General features: G+C 47.3%; 2 protein-coding genes across 7 annotated transcripts in view; both read left to right on the plus strand.

The window, feature by feature from the left end:
- The window catches only part of LOC147023777 (spermatogenesis-associated protein 2-like), a 12,155-nt gene extending 544 nt beyond the window's left edge, over positions 1-11,611 (plus strand). For 2 of the 4 annotated variants that reach the window (XM_085889562.1, XM_085889561.1), the window contains exons 2-3: positions 1,281-1,644; positions 8,066-11,611. In XM_085889562.1, the coding sequence (XP_085745688.1) occupies positions 1,285-1,644; positions 8,066-9,388 (1,683 nt within the window). In that variant the 5' untranslated portion in view covers positions 1,281-1,284 and the 3' untranslated portion in view covers positions 9,389-11,611. Of the gene's footprint in view, positions 1-42; positions 120-808; positions 828-1,280; positions 1,645-8,065 lie in introns of those variants that run through there. The other 2 variants (XM_085889563.1, XM_085889564.1) reach the window with 2 other exon arrangements.
- Positions 11,612-19,627: 8,016 nt separating this feature from the next.
- Positions 19,628-23,639, plus strand: part of TRAPPC8 (trafficking protein particle complex subunit 8) — a 97,680-nt gene continuing 93,668 nt past the window's right edge. For all 3 annotated transcript variants that reach the window (XM_085889575.1, XM_085889577.1, XM_085889576.1), the window contains exon 1: positions 19,628-19,990. In XM_085889575.1, coding sequence (XP_085745701.1) covers positions 19,834-19,990 — 157 coding nt within the window. In that variant the 5' untranslated portion in view covers positions 19,628-19,833. The remainder of the gene's footprint in view (positions 19,991-23,639) is intronic.

Below are 23,639 nucleotides of genomic sequence, written 5' to 3' on the forward strand. Positions count from 1 at the left end.
TATTTACCGGTGGGATTTATTTATTATACTGTGGTTATCCAGTACCTCGGGGGTCAAAGGGTGCACAGCATGGTGTGGTGTGGTGGTGCCCATTGACGTGGTGGAACGCTCCTTGTAAGGTGGGTGGTTATCCAGTACCTGGGAGTCAAAGGGTGCACAGTGTGGTGTGGTGTGGTGGTGCCCATTGACGTGGTTGAACACTCCTTGTAAGGTGGGTGATTATCCAGTACCTCGGGGGTCAAAGGGTGCACAGCATGGTGTGGTGTGGTGTGGTGGCGCCCATTGACATGGTGGAACGCTCCTTGTAAGGTGGGTGGTTATCCAGTACCTGGGGAGTCAAAGGGTGCACAGTGTGGTGTGGTGTGGTGTGGTTAGGCGGTGCCCATTGACGTGGTGGAACGCTCCTTGTAAGGTGGGTGGTTATCCAGTACCTGGGGAGTCAAAGGGTGCACAGCATGGTGTGGTGTGGTGTGGTTAGGCGGTGCCCATTGACGTGGTGGAACACTCCTTGTAAGGTGGGTGATTATCCAGTACCTGGGGGGTCAAAGGGTACACAGCATGGTGTGGTGTGGTGTGGTGTGGTTAGGCGGTGCCCATTGACGTGGTGGAACACTCCTTGTAAGGTGGGTGATTATCCAGTACCTGGGGGGTCAAAGGGTACACAGCATGGTGTGGTGTGGTGGTGCCCATTGACGTGGTGGATCGCTCCTTGTAAGGTGCGTGGTTATCCAGTACCTAGGGGGTCAAAGGGTACACAGCATGGTGTGGTGTGGTGTGGTGTGGTGTGTGGTAGGTGCCCATTGACGTGGTGGAACGCTCCTTGTAAGGTGGGTGCTATTCGGTCCTTTTGTGGTTCCGAGCTGTACACTGAGTACGTGCTAAGCTGCCCTCCAGGAACTCGACTTCCCTCATTTATTTTTAAACACTCCGCTTCATGGGAATTTTTTTTTACATTGTTTTTATGTCCCTTGAATCCCAGGGACCTACCTGCCTTTTATGGCCATATCTACCCCAAATGGCAGAATTCTTTACTTGCCATTTCCCTTTGTATACATGAGCCGTAAATTGCTGTCCTCTCCCTTCTCCTGACTCCAATAGTGTCCCAATCTCCTTTGTAAAACAAGAGGGCGTTGGGCTCATCTTTCCCACGTTGCATCCCTATCCCATGTATCTCATCCATATATATATATATATATATATATAGTATTTACTTTTTCTTTTCTTCTTTGCCCCTAATATAGTTGAACCAGTATTTGCATTTCTTGCTGCTTTCCTAACAGACCCATGGATGGCAACCGGACACAGGATGAACATCGAAAACAGCTCTATAATGACTACGTCCGCCTTCAGGAGTCGCGCATTTGGCACGGCGACCCACAACCACCCGATAAGTCACAGAAAGTCAGTGAAAGCGACCTTGACAAAGCGGCGCACGTGTTCCTCTGCAGCGATGGCTGCTCCGGTGGTGGTGGTGGTGGCCGGTTTCAGCCCAAGTTTGTTGCCGTCGACTTCTACAGCTTGCTGGAAGGTGTAGCTCGGAGGAACGTGGACCCAGCGCTGCTGGGTAAATGCTGGCAGTGGTTTGAGATGCTATGCCTTAATGGTCTCCTCTACCCTTGGAGGAAGGAGTTTCGGAGCATTAAGGCAAGAAGGGGGATTGAGCATGGGGATGTAGGTCATGCTCCGCTGCTTGTTACCGTAGCTTCACATCATTATTTGCCAACAATCCCCGTTAGCCTGCGTGTCCCCACAAAGTAAAAAGTGGTGTTGCGCAATTGGGTCACTTTGTCCGTCTGTCTGTCTGTCTTCGAACATCAGTTTATGATCGAGGAACAACTTCATTTCTATTGAATGTTATATTTTGAACACAAATCGGAACATTAATCGGTAAACAAATCTGTAGTTTAACAGCACTTTGTCTCTGAATTTGTCCCAATTGCGCATGCGCAGAGAGCAGTGAGATATTTTTTTTTTACTCTGCCTGCCTCACAGTCAAACAAAATGGAAAATCATTCCAAACAGGAAACTTGCTGTTTTTTTAGCGACGCCATAAAGGGCACAAACAACAGGCAAAAACAACGAATCCATCCATCCATTGGGACCATACTCTGTGCAGAGCATTGGTGATGCCTAAGCAGTCTCCTGGGCTATTGGGCACAATCCTGGACGGGTCGCCACTCCAACACAGGATACCAGCAAGCTGGCACTCATTTTGCCGACCTTAGAAGGATGACAGGCAGTAAACCCCACCTGGTATTAATTCAACAACCCAGTGGGATTTGAACTCGGGATCCTCAGATCCCAAGCCCACCACCCGAACCATTAAGCCGACACCAAGCATAAAATAACTAATGTAACGTGTTAAATAAGGTGGTGTAAAGGTAAACTTTTTTTTTGAATATATATTTTTTCCACAACCTTAAAAATCTTTCTTTTATTTCAAATGAATTGTATACCTGAGCACTGTGGAACACAAATCACCTTTTTGGCACTTTCAAAACCGTTCCGGTTCGTACGACGTACCTGGACAAAGTATTACGGCCTTTTACGTCATCTCGACCAATCAAATTTGCTGCATGCAGACACCGCCCATGTCCTTTTTCTTTATTCGTCATGACCGTGGGTTCAGGTGTTCTATCAATTCTCCAGTTTCAAAAGGATTTGTCAACTGTTTCTGGAGATATTTTTTGGGGGGAGGTGGGGGGGAAGCAGAGTGAAGGGTCTATCATGTCGTAATGCAGTCATAAAGGAGTTTTGAACAGAGTAACCTGTAGGGATCGGTATATGCGGAGAAAAATGATTGTTTTTCCTATCTGAGCAGTGCAGGGAATACTGTTTTCCCATTGGTTGACGTGCACACAAGCCGGAGAGTATTAATTTTGATTTCTACATCTCGACTGCCTTTTCAATAAACCCTTTGTCAGTGTTACCGCAGGCATAGTATTCTCGTGAGAAGCGACGATGCTTAATATGGAATAGGCAAAGCCAAGAAGCGAACGTAGAATTCTTCTTCCATTCGCTTCTGACTTTACATAAAACTTGTTCACAACTGTATACTTGCCAACTATACCGTGGTACGTGGAAGTGCCGCACAGCTGATGATTTTGACGCAATTTCCGGTTACTTCGGCCTGGATTCGGGATCAGCGAACAAATAATGCAAATCACGATTTAGAAATATCGTTTGATGATGTGGGAGGTATCTTTATTAAAATTAACTTTGGGGGAAAAATAATTGAATAAATAAATAAATAAACGATCACTTCTAGCCAAGAATAAATTAAATTAAAAGTTCTGGAAAGAGTTTCAAAATCACTCCCAGTAATGTTAAATACAAAATAAACACTTCCTGTCATGAAAAAAAATCACTTTCGGAAGTATAAAATTAACTTTGGGAAAAAAATAATTGAATAAATAAATAAACACTTCCGGTCATGATCTCCCGGCATGCATCATTCACCATGACAAAAACCGGAAACAAAAAAAAAAAACCAGAAGCAAAACAAAAACGGAAGCAAAATGGTCATAGCCAACAACACGGATTCACAATTGCCAGGGTATTGTGTTGTTTTTGTTGTTTCCTATTCTCTCATGTGCACGCGTTAAGTAATATTCACAAGATAGAAGTAAAACCTAATCGTGTTTATACACCGCACAGCGTTTAACAACAACCGGAAGCAAAAAGTCAAAGCTAACGACACGGATTCCAAATAGCCAGGGCTATTGTGTTGTTGTTGTTGTTTCCTATTCTCTCACGTGCACGCGTTAAGTATTAAGCTCATTTCGTTCGCTATTAAAATTTGTGCGGTAATTATTGTGATCGGCACAAATATTCGTTACCACTGCAGTTAAATTGTGAATTGTTAAAAAAAAATAAAAAAATTATAATGTTTTCAGATGAGACGTCCTGGCATGCCATGGGAGTGGGTTCACATGCTGCCATACAATGCTGATGAAGTCCAAGAGGCACAAACTCCTTCACGGATGGATCATTCCTTCCCTCTGGCCTTGGTGCTGATGTGGCACAGGGCTGTTCAAGGTCGATTATAATTGATGCTGCAGATATCAGTCTGTGTATGCTTGGTGTTTGCTTAATGGTTAGGGTGGTGGGCTTGGGATCTGAGGATCCTGAGTTCAAATCCCACTCAGCTGTTGAATTAATACCAGGTGGGGTTGACTCTGCCTGTCATCCTTCTGAGGTTGGCAAAACGAGTGCCAGCATGCTGGTATCCTTTGTCGGAGTGGCGACCCGTCCAGGATTGTGCCCAATAGCCAAGGAGACTGCTTCGGCAGCACCAACGCTCTGCACAGAGTATGGTCCCGATGGATGGAATGGAATATCGATCTGTGTGCGGAGATTATGCATGACGAGATGTTTGGTTTGGAGAATAAATTTTCATTTCTATTTCCTGATTGCCTCTCCAATAAACGGTGTGACCACACACGCTGCCACAGACGTAGTGATTGCGTAGTAGGCAACACGGGCTTGTTAATGTGTGTGTGTGTGTGTGTGTGTGTGTGTGTGTGTGTGTGTGTGTGTGTGTGTGTGTGTGTGTGTGTGTGTGTGTGTGTGTGTGTGTGTGTGTGTGTGTGTGTGTGTGTGTGTGTGTGTTAGAATTATTGGGAGCAGAAAATGAAAAAAAACCGAGGTATTTGTGTGTTTGTACGTGTTAAACATATTTGAAGACAAAAGCTAAATTTGCCCAGACAAAAAAATAACATTTGTTTGTTTGTTTATATATATTTATATTATATGTTTTATTAATTATTTATTTGTTTGTTTATATATATTTATATTATATGTTTTATTAATTATTTATTTGTTTGTTTTTATATTTACCTCCGCCACCGAAGGTGAAGGAGGTTATGTTTTCACCCCTCTCTGTTTGTTACTTGCAAAATCTGAGATTTTTCAAGTATATTGTTCAGTTGATTTTGTTATTCTGTCTGTCTGTTTATCGCTTGGAGGATGCAATTTTAAACCGATCGTCATGAAAGTTTACCAAGTTGTTGAGGTAGTCTCAATTGAGAAGCCGATTGATTTTGAGGTTAAAAGGTCAAAGGTCGACTCAAGGTCAAACTTCGAAAATCATCAATTTTTATCTGAAATTAATCGTCAATTTTCATCCGTTTGACTTAATAATTAAACAGTAAATGCATGGTACATCACTGAATTGGGAAAGCAACTATTTTTGAGATCAAAAGGTCAAAGTCAACTCGTGGTCAAACTTCTAAAATCAAATTTCATCTGAACAATCTTTAATTTTCATCTGATTAACCTGAAAATAAAAATAAACCAATGTCACCCGCAGGGTGACCCGTATCTTGCCAAAAGGTGACCACGTGTGACTTCTTTAAGGTCACACTGAGGTGAACAGAGCTGCTATCCACCAGGAGCGACTCCTTGAGGAATATCTGCCTACGAGAGATTCCGATGAGAATCGTTCTATGGAGTAACCATGGAAAATATGCGTTTGCCTCATAACGTCACCAAATGACGTCATAATGTCTCAAGCTTGATATGTGAAGACTTCGCATATCAGGCCTCTGATATGCGAAGTCACAAAAATTTCCAATGATAACTGTGCTCTGCAGAGTGATCGATACGTGATTACAGACAAAAAAAAAAAAAGCACATACAAGCTGACTAACATATCTTGCAAAAACTTCGTTTTGGCAAGATAATTAAACAGCAATAATTGCACAGTCAATCACTGAATTTGGAAACCAACTATTTTTGAGGTCAAAGGTCAACTCAACGTCAAACTTCTCAACTCATCAATTTCAATCTGAGAAATAATCAATTTTCATCCAATTGACTTGAGCTTTGATTAAGATTGTCAATTTTAATCTTGATGAAATGGACAATTTGATGTATCCATGGCAACCTTTGGGGAGGGGGGTGTATTTTGTAAGTATCGTGCTCTGCATGACGTCTTTTTTTCTATTTCTTTGATTGTTATCTTGCCAAAACGAAGTTTTTGCAAGATATGTTAGTCAGCTTGTATGGTTTTTGTTTTTGTTTTTGTTTTTGTTTGTCTGTAATCACGTATCGATCACTCTGCAGAGCACAGTTATCATTGGAAATTTTTGTAACTTCGCATATCAGAGGCCTATAGAGGTCCCTTTCAGTGCATAAAATTTTCAAGGTCAAGGTCACTTTGTCGCAAATCAGGAGAGTCGACGAAACCCTTATTTTTTGAGTAATTTTGATCGGATCGTCTTCAAACTTCATGGGAATATAGTTCATGGTCTGGCGCTCAGCTGATTAATTTTTGGTGGCGATTGGCCTTGACCTTCATGGTTAGCGCTGGAGGTCGAAAGTTTTTGACCCCAAGGTCAAATTTTGAAATCTTAGGAACCAAATCGTGTAATACCTCAAATTGAACACCTCGATGAGTGCTTTCTAGATATGTCAAGCTTGAGACATTATGATGTCATTTGGTGACGTTATGAGGAAAAAGCATATTTTTCATGGTTACTCTGGAGAACGATTCTCATCGGAATCTCTCGTAGGCAGATATTCCTCAAGGAGTCGCTCCTGGTGGATAGCAGCTCTGTTCACCTCAGTGTGAACTTAAAGAAGTCACACGTGGTCACCTTTTGGCAAGATACGGGTCACGCTGCGGGTGACATTGGTTTTTATTTTTTGTTTGTCTGTCTGTCTGTGTACAGGATATCTCAAAAAGTTGTGGACGGATTCGGATGAAAATTTGTGGGCAGGTTGGACGTGTGACACGGAAGAACTGATTAGATTTTGGTGAAGATCCTGATCCGGCTACGAGAATTTTTTAAGTGATTCTTCACCAGTGAGAGATAGGGTTAAACTCGTGTGTGTGTGTGTGTGTGTGTGTGTGTGTGTGTGTGTGTGTGTGTGTGTGTGTGTGTGTGTGTGTGTGTGTGTGTGTGTGTGTGTGTGTGTGTGTGTGTGTGTGTGTGTGTATAAAAAACGATATCTCAAAAAGTTGTGGATGGATTTTGACAAAACTTGGTGGACACGTGACAAGGACAAAGTGATTTGATTTTGGTGAAGATCTGAATCCAGATTTAGATACGAGATGTTTTTTAATCTCGAAAGCAATTCTCCACCATTGAGAGATGGGGCTAAAAACGATATATAGCATGATATCTCCAAAATTTATTTGGCCTGATATGTTCCATTGGATCAGGCATTGCATGGCGGAGGTATGCGCTCTACCTTGCGCCCTTCTGGTTGTATATGCTTCAAAACCTATTGAACCAAATCCTACCAAATTTTCCATGTTGGATGGTTTCTATCTTGGTCGTGTATCTTTGGGAGGGGGTTCAGTATGGGGGAAGACCCAAATTCTCTCTATGTAAATATGTATCCTATAGCAAAACGATACCACCTGGTGGTATCTGGTATTACAAATCATCTTCTTATATAAAGAAAGTTGAAACGACTTGATAATATGCATTACAGTGATGTTGAAATCTGAGTGAGAATAATTTGAAATTTTCAAAATGTTTCATTTCGCTCATTGTAAGTGGCGGTTCAAACCAAGAAACCAACCTGGACCTTCGCAGTGAAGTGAAAGTGATTCTCTTGCGCCATATATACAGAGACATGACAGAAGTAAATACAGTATTATTTCACATTGTTTTGAATTTGGCCATGGTGCCAGCGATGGCTCACCTCCTCTTTACAAAGGACACCCTGGGATCGTTAACGCCACCAACGAATGCTGCCAGACGGGATTGAAAGAGTCATGCTGAAAGATCCTATATGGATGAGAGGATATAAATCTTTTTTTTTTTTTTAAGGATAAATAACATTTCATATCAGTTTTTGACGAGTTGTGTGGTTCAGTAGTTATCATCATGAGCTAGGCTTGTGTGTATCAAACGATGAAGAACCCTCCATCACCCCATCCCCCAATTGTCTTGTTCATTGTCTCCATTCAAACCACAACCCTCCTGAACACACTTACATCACTGCTATTTATGATTTGAGATGAAAGTGAATTTATGCTCTTTTTTTATATTTTTTTTGTCAATATTACTTTTAAGCCTGACTTTTATTTGTCCTTCCTGTCCACATGCAGACCTTTTGCGGACCTTTTGTGTACTATGTTCGTGGTTGTTTGGGCAGCGATGCTGGCAGTCTGCTTTCCAAAATGGGTTACTCTCTGAGGCCTGATCGGCAGCAATATGAACGTGCTGGGCGATTGCGAGCAGAAGAGGTGCGCCATTTGGCCTTCGAGTTTTTCCTGGCACGCGCTGAGAGTGACATCGTCGTTGAGATTTGGAAACGAACGGCTGACCGTGGCGTTGCCCTCCTGGATGTGCTGCGGGAGCGCCGTGGATGTCGTCATACTGTGCAGGCCTGCATTCTACAAGTCGTTGGTGGCCGGCGGACGTCAAGCCGTGGTACAAGGACAGAGGACATTGTGGCACAAGATGCCGACCAGAGAGACAGCAGGCCGACTGCACGTGTGGAGAGAACCATGTCACGAGGTGCTCTGTCTCCGAGCTCGGTTGACGGCGAGGATTTTGCGAGTGAAATCAGCCGGCCAACACCTTCACTGCTGCGCATGTCAAGCTCTCCACGAGAGCATGTGGTTGTCTCTGCTAGTTCTAGGGCAGCGCCGTCTGACGAATGCTGCATACATGGCACCAGCGATGATGACGTGGACATGTATACAGCTCCAGATATATCTGATGGGCGTTCACAGTCTTTGATTAATTATAGAAGCCGTGATATATCACAAGGAGGTCTCAGCATAATGGAGCGTCCCGTCTTCAGAGACCGACGGCCGTCTGCCGATTCGGTCTCACACCGGGGGATTGCTTCTGAACCTGAACGACGTTCTGTTACTGCTCCCATACCATCAATGTCCATCAGCAGGATTGGAAATGAAGATGGTGAGTGCATCCGGGCCTTGACGACTGCAGCATCAGGGCGTTACGAGTGGTACCCACTTTGCAACCAGTGTCACAAGCTGGAGTCCTCCTGTGTGTGCACCCAGTGCAGTAGTGTCATCTGCTCATATTGCTATGGAATTGCAGGCCCTTGCTCCAAGGGAAGTAGCGGACATGACTATGTGTCGTATAGCCGGCCAGCACGTTCCCTAGCAGCTTCACGCAACCCCGAGCCTACGCATCTCCCAAGGTCAGTGGTCGCTCCTTCCACTGCTGGAAAGACCAGTGTTGGGAGCACTCGCGTGATGGGAGGAAGCGCAAAGTGTGGCTTTTGTGGCCAGTCTGGTGCACGCTTGGCTTGCCGTGACTGCCAGAAGGTGGCTTGTGAGCGTTGCAGGCGTTCTTATGGGGAGCAATGCCTTCGTCATGCTGCACCACATGCATTCGTAGCGCAAAGCAATCTCACATACCCACTTGGAGGTGGCATGTCGAAGAAGCAGTTGTGATGTCATAAGTTGGCGGCGGTCCTTTTAGACCTCACGTAGACATCTCTGAAAACATTGTTGCGACTCTTGTTTGATCGGTTTTGCTTCTGCAACTGCAAGACAGCTCAACATGCTTCCATTACCTCTCGTCGTGATCAGCCCACTTTGATCTAACGTGTCGAATATATTTGCAAGAGGGTATAATGGTGTTTAATTCTCGTCTATTTTGGCTTATGCAAAGTAACTGGAATGACAAGCGTGTGATTCATCCACGAAATTCTCTTCGATGTGCCAAATTGAATGATTCGAATGGTCTGTACATTTGTCGTCGTCGGATTTGAGAAATCCGATGCATTCAATGGTTGGGAAGCCATCGATTGCCTATCCATCTCGCTGCTCACCATATCATTCCTCTTTCTCTCGTGTGCCGTCTGCCCCTCCGGTCCATTATACACGTTTAGTCGCAACGCTGTCTTTCCGGTGTTGATTTTATCCAATCGTGACGCACGAGTGTTCGTCTTGAAGCACGCTCATTGCAATCATTCAGGAGATTTATGCATGTGCTTTCAAATAGGCTTTTGTTTTGTTTTAAGACTATCTCGCTCCTTTTAACCCGTGCAACAACGCACATGTTCCTATATTTTGCCAATATACATCACTTGCGGTCTGCATCACATGTAGCAGGACTTGGTGGAAGGGTGTAAACCCCCCATTAAAGACCCTCTACATATTACATTTGCTATAAAAGGAGGGGACGGAGGTGTGGTTGAGAAAAAAATGGAGTTTGTGATGGTCAGGGGATGGAGAAGTGGAAGGGAAAGGGAGAGATAGAGAGAAGGTGTTGGGAGCATATATGATGATGGAATGAGCCGTCAATTTGATGGATCTCAGGTGCACACATGACGCGTGAACATACCTCGGCATGCAAGTCTTGTTTATAGCGTGGGAGTTTCTGCCCACACGGTAACCACACACTGAGACAGCATTGTAACCGGGTGTCAGGCAATATCTGAGAAGACCACTTGCAAGCCGCGGTTTACGCAGGAATTTGGAATTTGGTTTGAGTGCTGGTGGAGCCTCTTTATTGAAATACACTGTGGGATCTTTAACATGGACCAACTCATGCTAGCAGATGGAACATCCAAGGAACAACTCGCTTTGTGATGCAACGCCCTGCCTGCGCAGCACCAATCCGACAGTTTGTAGTTTGTTTGGGACTCGAACGTCCCTCGGACAAGTGTTATCGCTGCACAATCCCATCAGATTGGGAGGATATTGGAAAGAGGGAATTTTATCTGACATTGTGGGGAGAGTGGCTTTAAAAAAAAGAAAAATGCAACAACTTTTGCATATGTAATATGTAGACTGCCACAAATGAGTTAGGAACCAAGCAAATCTGGTGTGAAATACCAAATGCTCAATGGATTTTCCTTTTTAGTTGGAGTGGTTTATTATGAACTCTAATTCGATGTCGGACATGTTTTGCTTTGTTCTCAAATTCCTCGTTGGATTTTCCTGTTGCGCGAGTCATTCTCTTCATACAGTGTACGTCGTATAAATCCCCATGTTACTCGCTGCATGACTGCTCATGCCCCACTGCAGGTCAAAGTACCCTCTCCCATGGAGGACAGTTCTGCTAATTACGCACTCTGTGGTTTACCATTGCCTTCCTAATTGGGTTAGGATTTGAACCCGCAATCGCCAGATCGCAACATTGAAGCCCGGCCAGTCGAGCAAATCTAGAACCTAATCCCGAATGTCGTAAGTCCTTCCATTTCAAGTCCTGCTTAAGAGCGACCACATATCTGCTTTTTAAGATGTCGTGATCGTGACCTCAATGCAAAGTGCAAAACGATGGGCTTGCCTCAGAGAAAAGGTGATCTGCCTTGATTGTACACCTGCGTTTCTCAGGTTGGATTGATTATATCCACGCCTCCGTTGGTTGGTGGTCAGTTTTGTTTGACAGCAAAGGATCGCATAAACTGATTTTCCTTGCAATATTTATTTTATTTTGGTAACTCACTTCATTTTTATTGTCATTTACAATCAAACTTGTTTATATCTGCATCTGCTAAAGGTTGTTCGTATGTGTAACTTGGAATGGGAACTTGAGTGATTTCCAGATAAATGCCACCATTGTTTGTTCATTGTATTACAAGTGTGGCTTGCTACTTACTTGGGAAACCAATCTTTCACGCCAAGGTTGTACTTCATCGTTTTTGAGATTACATCATTCTCAAGGCAGAGGCGATTGTCTTTTCTGTATGTATATTTTTTAAAATTTTGTCATTATTTTGTTAAATTGCAGCCCAAATTATTTCTTAAACTTTTGGTATATAGTACAAGATGTCGGCTTGTGGAAGAGAGTGGTGACACAGGTTATAAAGGAAACATAATAAGGCTTGACTAGGTTGTTTGCCATTGCACTGTGAGCCAAGATCTGCATCTGATGAGGAGGCATGGAGCTTTCAGGAAAGTTTTGGATTCATTTGATAAGCACTCAGATTGGAGCTGAGACCAACCATTAATCAATAATGAATGATCTTGAGGTCCCGGGTGATCGTGAATGTCCAAGAGATCCGAGATGATCGTGAATGTCCAAGAGGTCCCAGGTGATCGTGAATGTCCAAGAGGTCCCAGGTGATCGTGAATGTTCCTGAGACGTGAGCAGTGAAATGAAAAACTAATGCAATGCTACAAAAGGAGTAGCTTCCATTCATGCCTTGTGATGAAAATGCAGATGTTTATTATTCTCCCCATGCTTTAAAAAAAACAGGGGATATTGCAATGTGTCTGTCTGTCTGTATTTTCACGCTATCTCCTTAACGATTGTGCAGAAATCCACCAAACTTGGTTGTTATGATCACCATATGGCAAGAAGGTGCTAGAGCAGTATCAATTTGCACCCCACTCCCTGGGGTGAGGTCAAAAACCCAAAAATGCAATTACAAGCACATTTTTAAAATGAAATTTTGTATATGCACTAAATATTGGGGTGAGGAGAAGGGGGTGCATGAAATATGTAACGATCTTTTGGATTTGACCCTCGGTTCATGCCCTAGAGTGTGGGGAGTTCGGGTCACAGGAGTCGAAACAGGAAAATAAATTTAACTTTAAATTTGATATTGGGTCATTCCTGGTGAAACTTTTGGCCGTTTTTCAACTTTGCTTTGCGTGAGAAGCATGGGGATTTGCGATGGCACACAATCAGCTTCACTCTCATTTCAATTCGAAATAAATGGTGAATTTCAAAAGCAAACATTAATGTTAAATTGTGTAATCTTTATTTGATTTTCATTTCGCTTATGGTTGGGGAGAATTAAAAATACACCATTAAATACAACCTCTGAAGGTGGCCTTGTCTTCTCCACGATTGGCCCCATTCTCCAAACACATGCCATCTCCATGATTTTGGATCAAAATTTGTTGTCTCCACCCAGAACAACAACCAACTACTACTACTACTACTACTAACGTGACTTTCATGGTCCCAATTAATCACACCCTCTTTGGTCTGCCACACGAACTTATAGGAAATTGGAGTCATAGGGAGGTCGCTGAGAAATTTAACAAATTGAATCCGGACTGCGCACCGACAACACACAGCTGTGTCGGCAAACTGGTAGCAAAGTTCAGGGAAACGGGATCCATAGGAGATGAACCACACAGTAGAACTCTGAGGACATCTACCAACGACGACACGGCCACGACCATCCTCGTTATTTCACGAAAAGCCCCAAAAAAGTCTCCGGTGGATTTCCGCTGAGACTTATGAGACACCCTGTATATTCAATTACGAGGACATTCACGATATCTCTTGGTAGCAGAGTGAGAATTTGCATGTACAGTATTGTTTTATTTATTTAAAATACTGTACATATTGGTCGACGCTGAACTTATCAGGACATCAACAGGATGCAACTAGAAGGGCACTCGGTAGAGCGCATACCTCCGCCACGTAATGCCTGATCCACAAGAACATATCGGGCCCAATATATTTTTGAAATATCATGCTATTACAGTACTGTATAGATTTTGGCCCTATCAATGGTGAAGAATCACTTTGAAAAATTAAATAATTCTCAAATCTGGATCTTCACCAAAATCTAATCAGTTCGCCCTTGTCACACACTGAACCTGTCCACAAAATATCATCCGGATCCGTCCACAACTTTTTGAGATATCCTGTACACAAATAGACAGAATGGGATGAAAACATAACCCCCTTCACCTTTGGTGGCGGAGGTAATAAGGAACAGTAGAGAGAGGGGAGAAATGCCAACAGCAGAGTAGAAGGCCAAGATGGAGGGAGACTTTGACAAACAAAGGGTATGGTGAGGAATGGGGGGCAGGAGAGGATGCATGGATTTGACAAGATGGATACAGAAGGAAAACTGCTAATTTTTTTTGTGCTTTTCCTTAACTTTACGCCATGGTTTGTCCATCAAACATTCCTTGTCCAGATGCTGGTTATTTCTCGCTGGACTACATATGGTTCGGTCGATGAACAATGTGTTTGATTACCTCCCGTCCCCAATTGTGAAACATCTGACAACCTTGTTTCTCACTTGCAGGTGATACGAGCTCAAACTCAAATATCGGTAAATCCACTTTTACATGGTTACGTGGTGGTTATGCGGAATGGTGTAATAGTTATGCATCTGTTCTTACTCACAGAAGGGATAACTATGGATATAGATTGATGAATAGTCATCGGTGGATCGATATGGATGGATAGTCATCGATTGATGAATGGAAGGGAAAATGGTGATTTGAGAGTGATGGAAAGCAATGATGTGTCAAGCGAATAGCGATTGATAATTGCAATGAAGTTATTGAAAGAGATGGATGGATGGATGAATGTCTATGAAGAGTAATAAATAGTGATGGATGGATGGGGAGTGATTGTAAGGTGAGGAAGAGTGGGAAATAGCGATCAATGGATGATGCAGAGCGATGGCTGGATAGATGATGATGCAAAGATTTTAACGAGCAATGGATGGCGATAGTAAGCAGTGGATGAATATGAGAGAGATGGCAGAAAAACGTTTCCACCACACCAATGTTATTCAATGATAAATCATCATCACACCATTTGAAAGTCTTTATCCCTGAGCAGGGGTCAGCTTTTTGCGGGCTCCAATCATGGTACCCTTTCTTGTGGCAATGTTTTTTACGGCCGGATGCCCTTCCTGACACCAATCCTTTAGTCGCCTTCTACCCTGCAGGGATAATTACCAGTATACTGGTGCTCATTTTGCCGACCTTCGGAAGGATGACGGGCTGAGTCAACCTCGCTGATGCTAACTCAGCGGCCAGCGGGGCTCGAACTCAGGACCCTAGGATCCCAAGTCACTGCCTTAACCACTAAGCCACACCAGGCTCGTATTCATTGACAAATAATAACATGAATTAACACAAGATAAAGACTAGAACGGGCACTCGTAGAGCGCATACCTTCGCCGCAGCCACGAGTTACCTTTGTATTAAGTTGTCCACAACGCATCTCAATACAAATATGCACTTCGTGACCCCCATGACCTTTGACCCACAACCGCTACCTAGCGTGACAATAGTACTCTACCTTGTGTCATTTCAGAAGATGGGGAATTGAACACTGAACAATTTGGAGTTAATTTGATGTAAATCGGAAACATATTAACCGTTTTCATCATGAAAAAACGATGTTGACCTTTTTGTGACCTTGACCTTTGATCCGATCGCTCCCAAAATCTAATGGATTTGTCCTTTCATGATGCCAAACAAATCCAAAACAATGAAAGCCTCTCTGCGCTTTGTTATTTTTGCGTTAAGTTGTCCACAACGCTTTCCGATATAAATGTGAATTTGTGTGACCCCCTTGACCTTTGACCCCCAACCGCTGCCTTGGGTGACAAAAGTACTATACCATGTGTCATATTAAAGGATGGGGAATTTAATTTTGAACATTTTGGAGTTAATTTGCTGTAAATCAAAACAAAATTGACAATTTAATCGCGAAAAAACTATTTTGACCTTGACCTTAACCTTTGATCCGATCGCTCCCAAAATCTAATCAATTTGTCCTCTCGTGATGCCAAACACATCCACAAAATTTCATGACAATCTGCGAAGTGGTTTTTGTGTAATGTTGTCCACAACGCTTCCCAATCAAAAACTCCATTTTGGTGACCCCCTTGACCTTTGACTTCCACAGACTAACTAGGGTTGCAAACACTATACCATACGCTATATCAGTGGATCGGGATTTGAATACTGAACATTTTGGACTTAATTTGATGTAAATCAGAACAAAATTGACACTTTAATCGCAAAAAAAACGATTTTGACCTTTTCGTGACCGTGACCTTGACCTTTGATCCGATCACTCACAAAAGCTTCGCCTGGCGTCCTTGAGTAACTGCACATCATCTCTGAAAATTTCATGCAAATCGGTCCAGCAGTTTTTGCGTAATGTTGTCCGCACACATATTTACCAATAAATAAATACACAGGGGTCAATACAATACCTTCGTCAAACGAAGTTTGCGAAGGTAACAAAGTGATATCGCACGCACGCACACGCACTTTTCTCAGGACAACCATTATTCAAAGAACGATGTAGGGATGGTTTCACTTGATCATTTCTCATGACCATCCTAAACTTGTTCACATACTTTTTGGAGCAACATCCCGACGTCCTTTTGCAGTTTTACCTCCAGCACCGAAGGTGAAGGAGGTCATGTTTTCACACCTTTCTGTCTTTTTGTTTGTGTACATGGTATCTTAAAAAGTTATGGACGGATCTGGATGAAATTTTGTGAACAGGTTCGGTGTGGCAAGGACGAACGGATTAGATTTTGGTGAGGATCCGGATCCGGATCCGACTACTAGAATTTTAAAAAGTGATTCTTCACCATTGAGAGATCGGGCTAAAGTAATATGTAGCACGATGTCTCAAAAAGTTGTGGACGGATTCGGACGAAACTTGGTGGATATGTTGGATGTGTGAGAAGAAAGGATTGATTCAATTTTGGTGAAGATCTGAATCTGGATGCGGATTCGAGATTTATTTAATTTTTAAAGTGATTCTTCAACATTGAGGGATAGGGCTCAAAAATGATATATAGCATGATATCTCAAAAATGTATTGCACCCGATATGTTCTTGTGGATCATGCATTGCGTGGCGGAGGTATGCGTGCTACTGAGTGCCCTTCTCGTTTAAATTGTTTTATTACTTCTTTCTTCACTTTGTTTTTAGAAATACAGTGTACATGCGCCCTACATAACTCTAAACTATGAAACCTTGCATCCTGAAATGTTACATGCATATTAAGAAAACTCCAAGGAAGTGCAAGAGTGAAAACTGGGTGTTTGGGTTCATTAAAACGCCCCTTTTGAAGATAATTAACGGCCTTATTTAATTATATCCTTTATCAGGCGCATCCTTGGAGACCTCACTCTCGACGGGGTCTGAAGGCGCATCCTGGGTTACTTCGCTGGGGTCTGAATTCGCCATTTTTTTTCGACCTGCTCAACAATGGCTCGAATTGGAATAGGCCGCAATGGTTTATCAACGATAAAGTTCTCAAAATGCTTTTTTTGTTTTTTTTTTCACTTTCTTCACTCACATCATCGAATGCCTCATCTATATACTTACAAATTACTGTATACATCGCTTTTGTAAGTGCCATAGTTTTCAAATTAGGATCTTGGAGTGATTTCATGCGTTGTATGATGCGATTCTTCCACAATCTACTTTCACGGAATAATTCGAGTATATTATAGAAATATAATTTGAGTTTGGAGGATCGGATCAAGTGGACTAAATAACTCGAAATCTGGAGTGAAATCAGAAAATGTTAGGATCTTGGCGGTTTCGTTTTTTGTGGGTATGTGCCATTACCAATCAGCTTGCTATTACTTGCCGAGCCAGCCGTTCCTTATCAACCATTTGGAGTGCTTGCTTGACTGCTTAAGCCACTTGCCGAGCGCCCTACAGTCGATGGTGGTACAGTTCATGTCTCGATCGGGATGTACATTCGGCAGTTGCTACAAGCTAGAGGTACATGTGGGTAGATTTGGATATGTAAATGGACTCTGTAGATGTGTGTACATGCTTGGTTATGGGTGATGTAGTGGCAAAGTTTCATCCCGTATCTTATGATGATGATGATGGGTGGTGTAGAGGGGGAAAGAGGAGAGTGAGGAGGGATGGGGGAAGGCAGCATGAGGTGAGAGAAAGGGAAGGCAGACGTGCAGTGGACCGTTAATTACGATTCATACCGTCTCATCAAAATGATTCTGCATTGAATAACAGTGAAGATGGAAACAAAATAATGTCTGAAATCTATTTTCTACCGGTCATACTATAAATACCATCTGAAGTTAAACATTATCTGGAGATAGACACCGCCCGGACACGTCAAGAGACAAACTCCCGTCCGGTCATAAATACTGCCCAGACATGTCCGGTGATAAATACTGCTTGGACACATCCGGAGACAAACACCACCCAGAGATAAACACTGCCAGCGTGAGGTGAGGAGAAGGGAAGGTAGTGTGAGAAGGGAAGGGAAGGCAGCGTGAGGTGAAGAGAAGGTGGAGGGGAAGGGAAGGCAAGACAGTGGGAAGGCTAGGTAGCATGAGGGGTGGGGAAATAAGTGGCTGACACACACACACACACACACACACACACACACACACACACACACACACACACACACACACACACACACACACACACACACACACACACACACACACACACACACTTATTAGTATAGATATGTAAATCATGTATTTTGTATGACAATCATTTTATTTTTTCCCTGGAACCTGACCCTCCGATTTACATTAAGGCGAGGCTTCTCATCTGCTTGAACATGCAGCTTGGTTGTAGTTGTTTTCAGGACGTGATCCAATTGCTGGTTTGTAAATGCAAAAACGTCGGAAAAGGTCACAGGTGTGCAATTGCATACTGAAGAAAATTATCCTTAATCCCTATCTAATTAACACTGCACCACCCCCTGTGTGAAGCCTGGTGTTGGCTTAGTGGTTAGGGTGGCGGCTTGGGATCCTAGGGTCCTGAGTTCAATCCCCATTGGCCGCTGAATTTACACGCCAGGAGGTTGACTCAGCCTGTCATCCTTCAGAGGTCGGCAAAATGAGTACCAGTGTACTGGTAAGGGGGACACTGCATCAGCGGCATAGCCGCGTCCCAACCAATGATGCAACCAGCAGCCACAGGCTGCACTTGATAGAGAGAGAGACCTCCCCGTGTGGTGACAAGTAACACTTAAATTTACAGTTTCCCGACTTAGTTTACATTGAGATGTCTCCGACACGTTCACGGGCCAAGCAACTCTTTACGATCCTGTCTTTCCTCTGAAATTCCTCCATCTACCCCATAAACATAACAGTACAGTATCGCATAATATTTCAAAACTGTAATGGGCCTGATATGTTCTCGTGGATCAGGCATTGCGTGGCGGAGGTATGCACTCGACCGGGTGCCCTTCCAATTTTAATGGCAAATGCAGGGAAGAGGATCAACAAGATGCTATGATAAATGGAACAAACCAAGCGAGTCAAAAGACACAAAGAGAGAGAGAGAGAGAATGGGATACACAAGCTTATATCCAATGAGGAGAAATAAAAGCTCAAATCCCAACTCACTCGGTGCCACGGGTCACATTTGTACAACAATAATGCAGGTAGGACTTCCCTTTTGTCCACTGCACAGGGTGGGTGCATGACTCAATGGTCTTCACTTTATCGATCTTTGGGTCCCGAGTTCAAATCCTGCTATTCTGTTGAATTAATACCAGGTGGGGCTGACTCAGGCTGTCATGTTTCTGAGATTTTGCTAAATGAGCACCAGCTTTGCTCGGATGATTGAGCCATTCGAGTGTCCTGTGTTGGAGCGGTGACCGTTACGTGGTAAGTCGGTAATTCACCAAGAAGAGTTATTTATTTTTAACCTTATCGTTACGGTATTACGGAATAATTTAATTTCAAAAGTTGGAAACATCGTATCACGACGATGCAGTAAACAATGACGTTAAGAGCGGTGTATAACGTGAGCGCTGTTGATATCACTTCCACAACGATTACGAAAAATAATTAACCCCATCGTTATATTTTAAATTTAATTTAGAGAGGAAAGATAATCGAAGAAACCGCAACAATAACCCTCCGTTTTGTGGTCCGTTTTGAATAAACCGACGTGAGCCATCAGGCGGTGTATATGTGTGAGAAAAACGCCTCAAATAACTTTTCTTCAGCTTTGCGTAATTTATGGCTGACGTGTGGGCGTGAGTATTCAAAAGTAGGAGACATTGGTGAAGAGACGTGTACGATACCCCTTAACTGTCATGAAAGAAGCAACAGTTGTGCGAGTTTCCCGGAAGCACCGAATGGGAAATCGCGACTCTGCCTGCGGGTCCTTGTGGTAGTCCTGGCCCCAGTCCGGGTGCCGGGACGATGGCGCGATGCGCGCAGGGCCCACACGAGTTCCTGGAGAGCGTGTTTGCTCCGAGCGTGGCGGCGATCTGCAGCGCGGACGCTGAGGCGGTTTGTGGTCGTGGTGGTCTCAGCTTCGTGCAGTTGTTGAAACCCTTCTGTCGTCTTCCTGTGGAAGGTGCGTTACCTGTATGAGGCGGCACGGCGATCCTCACGGTCTCTCGTCCCCTGACGGGACCCTCACCCCTCCTCACGGTCTCTCGTCCCCTGACGGGACCCTCACCCCTCCTCACGGTCTCTCGTCCCCTGCCGACCTCTTCACCCCCTCCTCACTGTCTCTCGTCCCCTGCCGACATCCTCCCCCCTTCCTCACGGTCTCTCGTCCCCTGCCGACACCCTCACCCCTACTCGCGGTTTCTCGTCCCCTGCCGACATCCTCACCCCTCCTCACGGTCTCTCGTCCCCTGCCGACCTCCTCACCGCCCCTCACGGTCTCTCGTCCCCTGCCGGGACCCTCACCTCCTCCGCACGGTCTCTCGTCCCCTGCCAACACCCTCACCCCTCCTCACGGTCTCTCGACCCCCGCTGGGATCCTCACAGTCTCTCTTCCCCTGCCGGGACCCTCACCTTCTCCTCACGGTCTCTCGTCCCCTGCCGACCTGCTCACCCCCTCCTCACGGTCTCTCGTCCCCTGCCGACCTCCTCACCCCCTCCTCACGGTCTCTCGTCCCCTGCCGACCTCCTCACCCCCTCCTCACGGTCTCTCGTCCCCTGCCGACCTCCTCACCCCCTCCTCACGGCTCTCGTCCCCTGCCGACCTCCTCACCCCCTCCTCACGGTCGCTCGTCCCCTGCCGGGACCCTCACCCTCTCCTCACGGTCTCTCGTTCCCTGCCGCGAACCTCACTCCCTCCTCACGGTCTCTCGTTCCCTGCCGACACCCTCACCTCCTCCTCACGGTCTCATCCCCTGCCGGGACCCTCACCCCCTCCTCACGGTCTCTCATCCCCTGCCGGGACCCTCACCCCTCCTCACGGTCTCTCATCCCCTGCCGACCCCCTCACCCCCTCCTCACGGTCTCTCGTCCCCTGCCGACCTCCTCACCCCCTCCTCACGGCTCTCGTCCCCTGCTGACCTCCTCACCCCCTCCTCACGGTCGCTCGTCCCCTGCCGGGACCCTCACCCTCTCCTCACGGTCTCTCGTTCCCTGCCGCGAACCTCACTCCCTCCTCACGGTCTCTCGTTCCCTGCCGACACCCTCACCTCCTCCTCACGGTCTCATCCCCTGCCGGGACCCTCACCCCCTCCTCACGGTCTCTCATCCCCTGCCGGGACCCTCACCCCTCCTCACGGTCTCTTGTCCCGTGCGACACCGCCACCACCTCCTCACGGTCTCTCGTCCCCCGCTGGGATCCTCACGGTCTCTCTTCCCCTGCCGGGACCCTCACCTTCTCCTCACGGTCTCTCGTCCCCTGCCGGGACCCTCACCTCCTCCTCACGGTCTCTCGTCCCCTGACGGGACCCTCACCCCTCCTCACGGTATCTCGTCCCCTGCCGACCTCTTCACCCCCTCCTCACTGTCTCTCGTCCCCTGCCGACATTCTCCCCCCTTCCTCACGGTCTCTCGTCCCCTGCTGGGACCCTCACCCCCTCCTCACGGTCTCTCGTCCCCTGCTGGGACCCTCACCCCTCCTCATGGTCTCTCGTCCCCTGCCGACACCCTCACCCCTCCTCACGGTTTCTCGTCCCCTGCCGACACCCTCACCCCTACTCACGGTTTCTCGTCCCCTGCCGACATCCTCACCCCTCCTCACGGTCTCTCGTCCCCTGCCGACCTCCTCACCGCCCCTCACGGTCTCTCGTCCCCTGCCGGGACCCTCACCTCCTCCGCACGGTCTCTCGTCCCCTGCCGACACCCTCACCCCTCCTCACCGTCTCTCGTCCCCCGCTGGGATCCTCACAGTCTCTCTTCCCCTGCCGACATTCTCCCCCCTTCCTCACGGTCTCTCGTCCCCTGCTGGGACCCTCACCCCCTCCTCACGGTCTCTCGTCCCCTGCTGGGACCCTCACCCCTCCTCATGGTCTCTCGTCCCCTGCCGACACCCTCACCCCTCCTCACGGTTTCTCGTCCCCTGCCGACACCCTCACCCCTACTCACGGTTTCTCGTCCCCTGCCGACATCCTCACCCCTCCTCACGGTCTCTCGTCCCCTGCCGACCTCCTCACCGCCCCTCACGGTCTCTCGTCCCCTGCCGGGACCCTCACCTCCTCCGCACGGTCTCTCGTCCCCTGCCGACACCCTCACCCCTCCTCACCGTCTCTCGTCCCCCGCTGGGATCCTCACAGTCTCTCTTCCCCTGCCGGGACCCTCACCTTCTCCTCACGGTCTCTCGTCCCCTGCCGACCTGCTCACCCCCTCCTCACGGTCTCTCGTCCCCTGCCGACCTCCTCACCCCCTCCTCACGGTCTCTCGTCCCCTGCCGACCTCCTCACCCCCTCCTCACGGCTCTCGTCCCCTGCCGACCTCCTCACCCCCTCCTCACGGTCGCTCGTCCCCTGCCGGGACCCTCACCCTCTCCTCACGGTCGCTCGTCCCCTGCCGGGACCCTCACCCTCTCCTCACGGTCTCTCGTTCCCTGCCGCGAACCTCACTCCCTCCTCACGGTCTCTCGTTCCCTGCCGACACCCTCACCTCCTCCTCACGGTCTCATCCCCTGCCGGGACCCTCACCCCCTCCTCACGGTCTCTCATCCCCTGCCGGGACCCTCACCCCTCCTCACGGTCTCTTGTCCCGTGCGACACCGCCACCACCTCCTCACGGTCTCTCGTCCCGTGCAACACCGCCACCACCTCTTCACTCACGGTCTCCTGTCTCGTGCCGGGACCCCCGCCGCCCCTCACGGTCGCTCGCCCGGTGCCGGGATCCCCGCTGCCTCCTCACGGTCCCTCTCTCCGTGCGGAACTCCCGCCGCCCCTCAGGGTCCCTCTCCCCGTGCCGGGACCCCCGCCGCCCCTCACGGTCCCTCTCCCCGTGCCGGGACCCCCACCGCCCCTCACGGTCGCTTGCCCCGTGCCGGGATCCTCACCCCCTCCTCACGGTCTCTCGTCCCCTGCCGACCACCTCACCTCCTCCTCACGGTCTCTCGTCCCCTGCCGGGACCCTCACCCTTCCTCAAGGTCTCATCCCCTGCTGGGACCCTCACCCCCTCCTCACGGTCTCTCGTCCCCTGCTGGGACCCTCACCCCTCCTCATGGTCTCTCGTCCCCTGCCGACACCCTCACCCCTCCTCACGGTTTCTCGTCCCCTGCCGACACCCTCACCCCTACTCACGGTTTCTCGTCCCCTGCCGACATCCTCACCCCTCCTCACGGTCTCTCGTCCCCTGCCGACCTCCTCACCGCCCCTCACGGTCTCTCGTCCCCTGCCGGGACCCTCACCTCCTCCGCACGGTCTCTCGTCCCCTGCCGACACCCTCACCCCTCCTCACCGTCTCTCGTCCCCCGCTGGGATCCTCACAGTCTCTCTTCCCCTGCCGGGACCCTCACCTTCTCCTCACGGTCTCTCGTCCCCTGCCGACCTGCTCACCCCCTCCTCACGGTCTCTCGTCCCCTGCCGACCTCCTCACCCCTCCTCACCGTCTCTCGTCCTCTCCCGACCTCCTCACCCCCTCCTCACGGCTCTCGTCCCCTGCCGACCTCCTCACCCCCTACTCACGGTCGCTCGTCCCCTGCCGGGACCCTCACCCTCTCCTCACGGTCGCTCGTCCCCTGCCGGGACCCTCACCCTCTCCTCACGGTCTCTCGTTCCCTGCCGCGAACCTCACTCCC

Source organism: Eptatretus burgeri, chromosome 7 (assembly GCF_056783735.1).
Source record: "Eptatretus burgeri isolate ZD-2024b chromosome 7, Ebu_testis_v1, whole genome shotgun sequence".
Classification (NCBI taxonomy): domain Eukaryota; kingdom Metazoa; phylum Chordata; class Myxini; order Myxiniformes; family Myxinidae; genus Eptatretus; species Eptatretus burgeri.